Source organism: Carassius auratus, chromosome 18 (genome assembly GCF_003368295.1).
Source record: "Carassius auratus strain Wakin chromosome 18, ASM336829v1, whole genome shotgun sequence".
NCBI classification, from domain to species: domain Eukaryota; kingdom Metazoa; phylum Chordata; class Actinopteri; order Cypriniformes; family Cyprinidae; genus Carassius; species Carassius auratus.
In genome coordinates, this window is record NC_039260.1 from 23,994,807 (window position 1) to 24,005,632 (window position 10,826).

A 10,826-nucleotide genomic window follows, 5' to 3' on the forward strand; every position below is an offset into this window, starting at 1 on the left:
AAATAATAGGGAAACAATGTCATGTTGAAGAAACAATACCTCATGCATTTCTTGAATGTAGGAAGTATAAACAAGAAAGTCAAGTCGAGTCACCATCATTTATATAGCGATTTTTACAATGCAGACTGTGTCAAAGCAGCTTTACGGTATTAAAGTGGAAATAGTGTCGAAATAGTGTTTCTGACGAGACCAGCAGTTTAATTCTAGGCTGCAACAAAGGGAGAAAATGATAGAAGAAATAAGGAAAACTGGAATTCAAGAATTAAATATTATATATATATATATATATATATATATATATATATATATATATATATATATATATAGCCTATTGTAAAGTCTCCTTTGAGTCTAGTAGAGAGACTGGATTGATATACAGAATATAAAACTCTGTTTCACACTCCGGAGCAGAAGGTGGCGGTAATGGGCGTTCACGTTGGTTGCCAGCCGCCGTTAAAAACCGAAAAGAAGAAATAGAACAGAAGATTAGTAACTGGGCGGGTTTTATTGTGAAAACCTGGCAACCCTGGTGAGCAGGAAGCCTGCACGCATTGCATTGATCGCTCGCGGAGCGCAGACGGAGTAATGCGCTTCTAATGCTGGGCCGCCGTCCGAAGCAAGGCCTTCCTCAGCGCGGAGCTCTCACCGAACCCCGGCCGGAACCGAGCCGAGCCACGGAGGACTCATAAACAGCGCGGCCTCCGTCGGAGAGAGAGAGAGTCAGAGACACACCGAGAGAGAGAGAGAGAGACACACGCAGAGTGAGAGAGAGACACTGCCCGTCCGTTCAGAGCCATGAGAGAATACAAAGTGGTCGTGTTGGGATCCGGCGGCGTGGGAAAATCGGCGCTGACCGTGCAGTTCGTCACCGGATCCTTCATCGAGAAGTACGACCCGACGATAGAGGACTTTTACCGCAAGGAGATCGAGGTGGACTCGTCGCCGTCGGTGCTGGAGATCCTAGACACGGCGGGCACCGAGCAGTTCGCCTCTATGCGCGATCTGTACATCAAGAACGGCCAGGGCTTCATCCTCGTGTACAGTCTGGTCAACCAGCAGAGCTTCCAGGACATCAAGCCCATGCGCGACCAGATCATCCGCGTCAAGCGCTACGAGCGCGTGCCCATGATCCTGGTGGGCAACAAGGTGGATCTGGAGGGCGAGAGGGAGGTGTCTTCCGGGGAGGGCAAGGCGCTGGCGGACGACTGGAACTGTCCCTTCATGGAGACCTCGGCCAAAAACAAAGGCTCCGTGGACGAGCTGTTCGCGGAGATCGTGCGGCAGATGAACTACGCGTCGGCGCCGAGCGGAGATGACCAGTGCTGCGCGTCCTGCGCGATCCTCTGAGAACCGCGCGCGACGCCTGGGTTCTCCTGCGCGTTTGTTGCCATGGTGAGTGAGTGAGTGCGCGAGCGAGCGGAGAACGACGGAGAACAGGACAGAACACCACAGACAGACATCGCTTGAGAGTCGCGACCGACTTACGACTGTAACAAACTGACAGAACTATCCTTAAAGGGCCAGCTCTCCCAGAATGAAAGTTCTGTTCGACTGATGACACACTGGGTAACTTTCTGAACAAATGTGTTAACCAGCTTATGGGTGATCTTGATTCTTTTATTTTGTTACTATTTTTAACTGGTCAACTTGAAAATGTAACCACAACATCATTCAAGTAACTTATTCTGTTTTAACCCTTTAGTCACAGAAAAGTATATTCCAAGTGTGCCGCACGTGACGTTATCAACATGATGTAAACGTTAAACAAATTACATTATTTTTTCTTCACTCTTGTCATAAGCATATTGTCAAAGTGTTTAATTTTAACATTTGGTAATATTATTATCCAAAATTGTGATTTCTTAAAAATGTAATCATGGCATAACATATTCAAAATTCAAATAGCTCAACCCAGTGAAGTCGCCAGCTCTACGCGTTCTCAGTGAGAAACTGCTCAGAAAGTTGCCCTCGTATCATCAGCCTCGCCATCATTTGTCCCATACCTGTACGAGGTTCTTCTGTTCAACACAAAACAAGATATTCTGAAGAATGTGGCTAACTAAACAATTGTTACTCCTCATTCGCTGCCATAGTATGAAAAAAAGCACTATGGAAGTCCATCGGGGCCAAAAACTGTCTTCTTATGTTTTCAAATTGAGCAACGACAGAACTTTGTTTTTTTTGGTCGAACCATCGCTTTAACTGTCATCAGTATTCCTATAAGTGTCCTCCATGTCTTGCACACGACAAACGAATATTGAAACCAGTGTTTACATGACAGAATACTTGAATGTTCTGGGATTATATAAATATATAGATCTATATAGACAAAGCGACACGTTTAAATCATAGGCACTTGAGGGGCTTTTGTTGTCAGGTGCCAGGCTGTGTGGTGTTGACGAGCGCTAGTAATTAGTTGTTTTGTATTTTATTTTGGAGGTGTGTGGCAGGATTTCTGTAGTGTTGAGCGACGCGTGTCCTCGGGAGGAAGAGGAGGACTCTGGGACAGCGCATCACTCTTCAGGACTCCAGCACATCATTGATGTCAACACAAGTGTCTTGCACTCGCTACTGGAACTCAACCCCGAGAACGTGAAAAACCAAGACACGGGAGGAGTTTAAAATGACTGTGTCTTGCTCGTGGACTTGGAAACCCTTGTTGTGAATCGTTTTGCTTTTCATTCGCTGGATTGGAACTACTTTCTCGTGCCCCACACACACACACACACACACACACACATCCGCACGAGGACTTCACTGTTTTGACGCGAGGACGTCTGCGCTTACGCGTCGAGTGCCTTCCAAAAAACTGTTCAAGAGTTTAGTGCCAACCTGCAAGGAGTCTGGGTTGATGGCAGTCCACACAGGTCTTACCTGCTCCTGATGGTTTCGGGGGTTAACGATGTTTCAGAGGCCTGTCCTCAACAGAACGTCTGATCTCTTTGTTTTGTTTTGAGTGAAAATCTTTCTGGCTTTTTTCTCCAATACACAGGTACTGAAGCCCCCAGACTCCAACCACAAACCACTGTCTGTTTGACATCAGATCTTTTGTTATTTTCTTTTTAACAAATGTGATGTACCATTGAAATTCTAATCCGACTGTACGTTTAATTTCAGACGAGCTTTTTAACAGCTGTCTGATTGTTTTAACGAGACTTTTAATACATGCATTTTTATATAAAAACAAGTGTCTGTTTGCCCTCTTTTCGTGTGATAAGCCTGTGTTAGTAGATCCCCAGGAGCTGGTGATTGTGTGTGTGTGTGTGAGTGATGGACGGGGTCTGCACTGTATAGATGATAAACTAGAGATGATTTAAAGACACAGGCAGCAGCTTCTTGTAAAACAGATGTTTGCTCAGGTTTAGAAATAGAACATGCCTCTCCGTGTAATTACACACGCTCCAAGTGTTCCTATACTTCCCAAATGCCTTAATGTACAGTTTTGAGCATAATACTGTGTTTTTCCTTCAAACCGCAGGAATTGTAGTAATTGGCGAGCCACTATAGTTGTCTGGCCAGGTGGAGTTTGATATTTTTAGATGTTTTTGCCACTGATTTGTGATGCTTAAGCACTTTCTGCTGGTCTATTAAAATCAGAGTTCATGCAGAAATGATTCTACAGGTTTGGAAAGAGTGTAATGAACGCAAACTGTCCCTTTAATTCGTAGATTATTGAGAACCCAATGTACTGTCAACACATTTAAAGGGACAGTTCACCCCAGAATTATAATAGTCATCCTTTACTTGTTTCAAACCTGTGAGTTTCTCTCTTCTGTTGAATGCAAAAGATGATATTTTGACGAATATAACTATATTAATCAAATATCATCTTTTGTGTTCAACAGAATAGAGAAATTCATACAGGTTTGGAACAACTTGAGAGTGCGTAAATGATGTGAAGAATGATCATTTTTTAAAATGAACTCCGTCCCTTTAATTTCCACAGACGGCCCCAGCTTTAATAACTTTATTATTGTTAACATGCTGTCGTCATCTTTAAAGCTCTTTCAAAGGGGAAGTAGATGGTTTTCTCCTTTTTCTCGATTGTGAAAGTTTCACTTCGTCAACAGTTGGCCAGAATGAGATGCCATGTTTTGTTTGTTTTCTTGACTAACAGGAAGTGCTGGTCAACTGATGCTGGTGACTCTGCGGTCACATGCTTGCTGGTCATGTGATCTGAAGCCTGTATGTTTTAAGGTGATTAAGATCAGTGTGTGACCCTGATTAGTCTCTGAGACTGCAGTGTCCTTACACAGACATGCACACACTACACTGACTGAACTCTTGTGTGTTAGATGTACAGGATGGCTGTTGCGAGAGTGTTTTGTGAACGTTAGAGGAAGTGATAGAGCACGTGTGGGTGGTGTTTCTGCATGCATGTCTCTTTTCCGCAGCATTCTTGTTATCTAGCTCTGATTTTGAGGCTTGTGCATGTTTGCCACCTTAAAGGGACAGTACACCCAAAAAATATAAATTCTCTCATCATTTACTCACCCTCTTGTTGTTGCAAACCTGTATGATTTTCTTTGTTCTGTTGAACACAGAAGTAGATATTTCGAAGAAAGTCGCAAACAAAACAATTGCTGGTAGCCATTGACTTCAATAGTATGGGCGGAAAATGCTATGGAGGTCAATGGGGACCAGAAACCACTTCATTTTTGGGTGAACTGTCACTTTAAATACTTGTCATGACTCCAACTCATTATCATAAACTCCATTTTTATTTTTTTTATTTTTTTATTTGTTTTGGTAAATCAAGTTAAACTAAATGAAAATTAGAAACTTTAATACAGATTTGTATTTTTTATTTTAAATTTTATTTTATTTCAAGCAATGTGTGCTTTTTTATGGTTTTTAGTTAGTTAGGGCTCTTTACTTTTCTTGGTAAAATTTAAAAGTAAATTTGTAAAGATTTTTAATGGAAGGAGACCAGATTTAGATAAAGTTAGATAAGATTTTTTATTTTATTTTTTTTAAATGAAAGATAGATTTAAAAACCCTTTTGTAAACTGTGTTTGTAGTTTATATGTTTTTATGTATTTTCCACGTGTCTTCTTGCGCTGAATGTGGCTGTGGTAGCTAATATACAAACAGACAGTCACTGGTCTTATGACAGCAGCTTTGCTATCGTAATAGTCACATGACACATTTGCTTCTGCACTGATAATCGAAACTGTTTTTGTGTGTAACTGTGTAATGCACACTCAGTTGGTGAATGCTGTGGTCTGTGTTTCGTGGCGTCATGAGAGCAGCCCTGTTCAATAATTCATGTTAGGTGTGGTTCTGGGAAAACCCTCAGATTCCAGTCATTGTTGTGATTCCTGTCGCCGGGCCTGTCTGAGCAGAGACTGAGACTGAGACGCAGCTCCGTCTGTTAGATGCTGATCACTGATGTCCACAGCTGCAGACTCCAGATGATCCTCTGATCTGACCTGAGAGATGACCAGTGAACAACTGAGCCACAGACACAAACAGAGAAGAGAAGAGTCACTGGTTATCTGAAGATGTTAGTTTTGCTTTCTCTTCTTGGCACACACACACACATACATACTCTCTCTCTGTTTCACACACACACACAGACACACACACACACACTCTCTCTCTCTCTGTGTCACACACACACACACACACACACACACACTGTCTCTTTTTCGTCTCTCTCTCTCACACACACACACACACACACACTCTCTCTCTCTCTCTGTGTCACACACACAAACACACACAGACACACTCTCTCACACACAAACACACACACACACTCTGTCTCAAACACACACAGACACACTCTCTCACACACAATGTCTCTGTCTCACACACAGACCCACTCTCACACACACACACACACACACTGTCTCTCTTTCGTCTCTCTCTCACACACACACACACACACACACACACACACACACACACTCTCTCTCTCTCTGTGTCACACACACACACACACACACACACTCTCTCACACACAATGTCTCTGTCTCACTCACACACACACTATCTCTCTGTCTCACAGACACAAACACACACACACTCTCTCACACACACACACACACTCTCTCTCTGTCTCACACACACAAACACACACACACACACTCTCTCTCTCTGTGTCACACACACAGACACACTCTCACACACAATGTCTCTGTCTCACACACACACACACACACTCACTCTCTCTGTCTCACACACACACTCTCTCTCTGTCTCAGACACACAAACACACAGACACACTCTCTCTCTCACACACACACACACACAGACACACTCACACACACTCTCTATCTCTCTGTCTCACACACACAAACACACAGACACACTCTCTCTCTCACACACACAGACACACTCACACACACTCTCTCTCTATCTCTCTGTCTCACACACACAGACACACTCTCTCTCACACACACACACACAGACACACTCACACACACTCTCTCTCTCTCACACACACAAACACACACACACACTCTCTCACACACACATTCTCTCTCTCTCTCACACTCACACACACTCTCTCTCTATCTCTCTGTCTCACACACACACACTCTCTCACACACACATTCTCTCTCTCTCTCTCTCTCTCTCTCTCTCTCACACACACACACTCTTGTCTGTTTATGTGTATTTTTACACACTATATTTATTATCTTCAAATAATGTTGAGTGCTTTTTTATTATTATTATAAAAATGTTATTTTTTTATCAAATTCAACTTTCATGCATTTCCTCTAGTAGCCTGCTTTTTATATTAAATATTTCACATTTAGTTTACTTAATATTTAATATTGTCTTCAATTCATGGGTGACTAATTTGAACAAATGTGAATATAATTTTGTTTTATATTTATAGCAAATGTTTTTTGTTTTTTTTTTGTCTGTTTTGCTTTTATTGTAGTAAAATATCTGAAGTTCTTGTCACCGGTGGTCTTGGATTTCTGGACCTCACTGTGAGTTTTGTGTGCAAACAATGGTTCAGATCTGGGAAGGATCTCACGCGTCCAGATGCTGATTCTCTGTCCAGCTGTTCACCTTCTCAGTGTCAGTGAACTATGGCTTGTGTAAAGTACAGCATTGCTGACGCGGTCTCTAGTCTGTCAGTGTTTGTCTGGACAGAACTCCAGCTCTGAGGTGAATGGGTCATGTGACAGGAAGTGAGTTTGAGCTGCAGGTTAGAGTCTGGTTCTCTCGGCTCAGTTGAACACATGTGATGTTAAAGTCATCTGAATATCGTCTGAAAGCATGTTCTGTGTGTGTTTAGGAACAGCAGTGTCACTGTGATGAAGCGCTGGCGTTATGACTCACAGCTGCTTGTGTGTTATTTTCTCTCATGAAGTATTGTTAGGCAGGTTTCTGTGAATAAGGAAGTTGTCATGTAACGCGAGTGCTTGTCTCTGTTCGGGAAAGTAGGTGACAGATAATGCGTATCTCTCTGTTCTTCACAGATAAAGAGGAACCCTCACCCTGCAGTCGTGTTGAGATTGAGATTCGTGGTCTGATGCGAGGCTCCAGAGACCACAGTGATGCATGTGTGATCTCTCTCAGATGATTCCCCCGACTTTCCTCTGCTTTAGTCAAAACTAGTCAAAAATAAATATGCGTACATGTATTTGAAATTAATTTATTTAATGCTAAGTATACTTTACATGCATCTTCATATGTATATGTACTAATAAAATGCCTTTGGTACTAAAAATCACTGTACCAAATTGGTATATTTAAAGTCTGCTAAATTAGATTTTGTACTTAATGTGCTTTAATTGTGACTAAGCCCAACTGAAGAAATTCTCAGTATATTTGATTGTGCTAAAGTGTAACTATTGCATGTTTGTAGTGTTATCTTGATTTTGATCGGTGCAGTTTCTCCGTCATGTGAAGCACTGGAGCAGCGTTCATCTGTGCTGGATCATAAGGTTTGGAGGAAGTGTGTTCTGTGTTTCTGAGGCTGAAGATGACACACCTCGTGGTTCACCACATCCAGGCCCATGCTGGAGGATCTTGCTCTCTTGACCTCCTCTGAACGCTGCCAAGTGTGAACTCTGATTATATCTGTGCCACTTCCTTCACTTCACTTCACGCCTGACTGCTGCTTCTGTTTACTCTGAATTTGATCAGCACATATGGACTGGGGTTTGACAGCAAACTCTCTAAAGAGACTTTCTTGCAACATGTCTGTAGTATTACACAAGCCAGGCGTTTTACTGCTCTGCAGCGCAGCCTTTCCTGAGAGTGTGTGCGTTTCTGGAGGTCGAGCACAGAACCTCGTATAAAGTGGGTCAGAGTTTTACAGTGACGTCAGATTGTCACTAACTTAATGTTCAGATCAATATTAAGGAAGGGATGGACATTCAGAGGTTGCACGTTTGGAGATCATGCAAGAGGAAGTTCCTGTTGTTCCAGAAAGGAGGAAGTGCATTTCTTGCAACACATCGCACAATCATGAGCATCTGTAGATGTTTGTGAGTTTGCACGAGCTGTTCGCTGGAATGGGTTGTCAGTGGCTTTTCTTTGTTATCTGTTTCAGTCAGTGTATCTGTGCTGAATGGGTTCTCTATCAAAGCTTGATCTGTGATTTGCATTTCACAATAGTTCTGTGTGTGTGTGTGCGTGTGTGTGAGTGTGTGTGTGTGAGTATCAGTGGTGTGTATTCATCATGGTATGGGGATCAAATGTCCTAACAAGAATAGTAATAAATCTTGACCTTGTGAGGACACTATTTGGGTCCCCATGAGGAAACAAGCTTATAAATCAAAGTTTTTTAGAAAATCAAAAAATGCACAAAGTTTCCTGTGAGGGTTAGGGTTAGGTGTAGGGTTGGTGAAGGGACATAGAATATACAGTTTCTACAGTATAACAACCATTACACCTATGGGATGAACACACTTTACACAAAAACAAACGTGTGTGTGCGTGTGTGTGTGTGTGTGTGTGTGTGAGAGAGAGAGAGACAGCGATTGTGTGTGTGTGTGTGTGTGAGAGTGTGTGTGAGAGAGAGAGACAGAGATTGTGTGTGTGTGTGTGTGTGAGTGTGTGTGTGTGTGTGTGTGTGTGTGAGTGTGTGTGTGAGAGAGAGAGACAGAGAGTGTGTGTGTGTGTGAGTGTGTGTGTGAGAGAGAGAGACAGAGATTGTGTGTGTGTGTGTGTGTGTGTGTGTAAGTGTGTGTGAGAGAGAGTGTGTGTGTGTCATGTGACCCGCCGCCTGTGATCCCGCTCTGCAGGAAGGAAGGGTGGTTCCAGATGACTCTTCCTGTCTTGTGTGTGAGTAAAGCTGTGCTCCGTTCAGATCCTCTGGAGAGAATCAGACCCTCCTCGCTCTCATTCCTCTTTCCCTGCCTTATCTTCTCCTTAGGTGCTCTGTGTGTGTGTGTGTGTGTGTGTGTGAGTGTGTGTGTGTGTGTGTGTGTGTGTGATGAGTACAGGGGTCAGAGGTCACTGATGGGGGCTGTTGTTGATGTTTATAGGGAAACAGTTTGCAGTCTTGATCCATGAGTGCCACTTACACATCAACATGGAGGGATTCATTAAATGTGTTAATAAATCAGAAATAAATCAGTTTTCTATTTAACAAATAAACAGACTATTAAAACATTCAAGCTGTATTTTTAAACAAATAAAAGACAAAATAAAATAAATTCACTATCTAATTTTCCTTGTTTAAAAAAAGATTTTTATGAATGATTTTATTTAGCAGCTGCTTTTTGCACTAAGTGTAGATAGGTATAGATTATATTCACACTGTGTTAAAAATTGTACTACTTATTGCAAAAAGTGGCAATTATCTGCACCTCAGTATTGTAGTACATCGTAAAACAGTATAAAATATTAAAGGGGTCATATGATGTGATTTCAAGGGTTTTCTTTCTCTTTGGAGTGTCACAAGCTCTTGGTGCATGAAGACGATCTGTAAAGTTGCAAAGAGATATTCTTTATAATAAAGTTAAGACTCGTCCACATCCTCCTAAAACTTTTAGTTTAAACATCCCCCCTCATGTCTACGTCAATGTGTGGGAAGATCTGCACAACCGTTCCTCACTTATGTGCGGTGAGGACGAGCAGTTTCTGTCATTAGCGCTAGTGAAGCACACGTTAGCATGCTCTCTCCTCTCAGACGGATTGTATTCCTAGCAAATGTTTGTCGATCATCTAATTATGAGGAAAGCGTTCACAACTTCTGTGACCTGTTGATGGTTTGTTGTGTTTCCTCACTGATGACTGACTGAATCATTGTTCTGAGACGTGCTAATTAAGTGTTTGGCAGTCGTCAGACTGTGTGTTCATTCGTTAGCATTCATTAATGAGACGATGCATTTATTTACCCATCAAATGCTGTTTTCTCTCTTCTGCTGAACTCAGAAAGATATTTAGAATATTTCTGATTCCTTCAGTTGACTACCAGCAACTGTTTGCTTCCTCAAATTCTTCAGAATCCCTTCTTTTGTGTTCAGCAGCTGGAAGAAACTCAAACAGGTTTGAAACGATGAGAAGGAGAATAAATGATGACAGGACTTTCATTCATTGGAAGGATGTTTGCACAGTGGGTAGAGAAAATCATTTTTAAACAATAACACACAACTCAACTTGCTAAATTTCTGTCCCTGGAACCAATTAATTAGCAGCTATCATAGCACATGCTAAATGCACATTTAATGAACAAGTAAGATATTACACATTACAGTTATTGAGTAAATACAGTGTTTACCTTCATGTTCTCTACTCTTCAGAGCAAACACTTCAACAGAAACTATTTAAAATGACAAAAACAACAGCTTTGAACACTTGTAGGTCTTTCCCTTCAACATAAAATAAAAGAAAAGAAAAGAAAAGAAAGA

General features: G+C 41.9%; 1 protein-coding gene across 2 annotated transcripts; it reads left to right on the top strand.

Moving 5' to 3' along the window:
• Window positions 1-495: 495 nt before the first annotated feature.
• LOC113118725 (ras-related protein Rap-2b) lies at window positions 496-3,184 on the top strand. 2 transcript variants are annotated; one of them, XR_003294360.1, is made up of 2 exons: window positions 496-1,566; window positions 2,440-3,184. XR_003294360.1 is itself a non-coding variant. In XM_026288117.1 (2 exons), the coding sequence occupies exon 1, from the start codon at window positions 796-798 to the stop codon at window positions 1,345-1,347; it is 552 nt and encodes a 183-aa protein (XP_026143902.1). In that variant the 5' UTR covers window positions 496-795; the 3' UTR covers window positions 1,348-1,392; window positions 2,440-3,184. The 2 variants fall into 2 exon arrangements, 1 of the variants encoding a protein (XP_026143902.1); XM_026288117.1 differs by having other exon boundaries at window positions 496-1,392.
• Window positions 3,185-10,826: the final 7,642 nt, after the last annotated feature.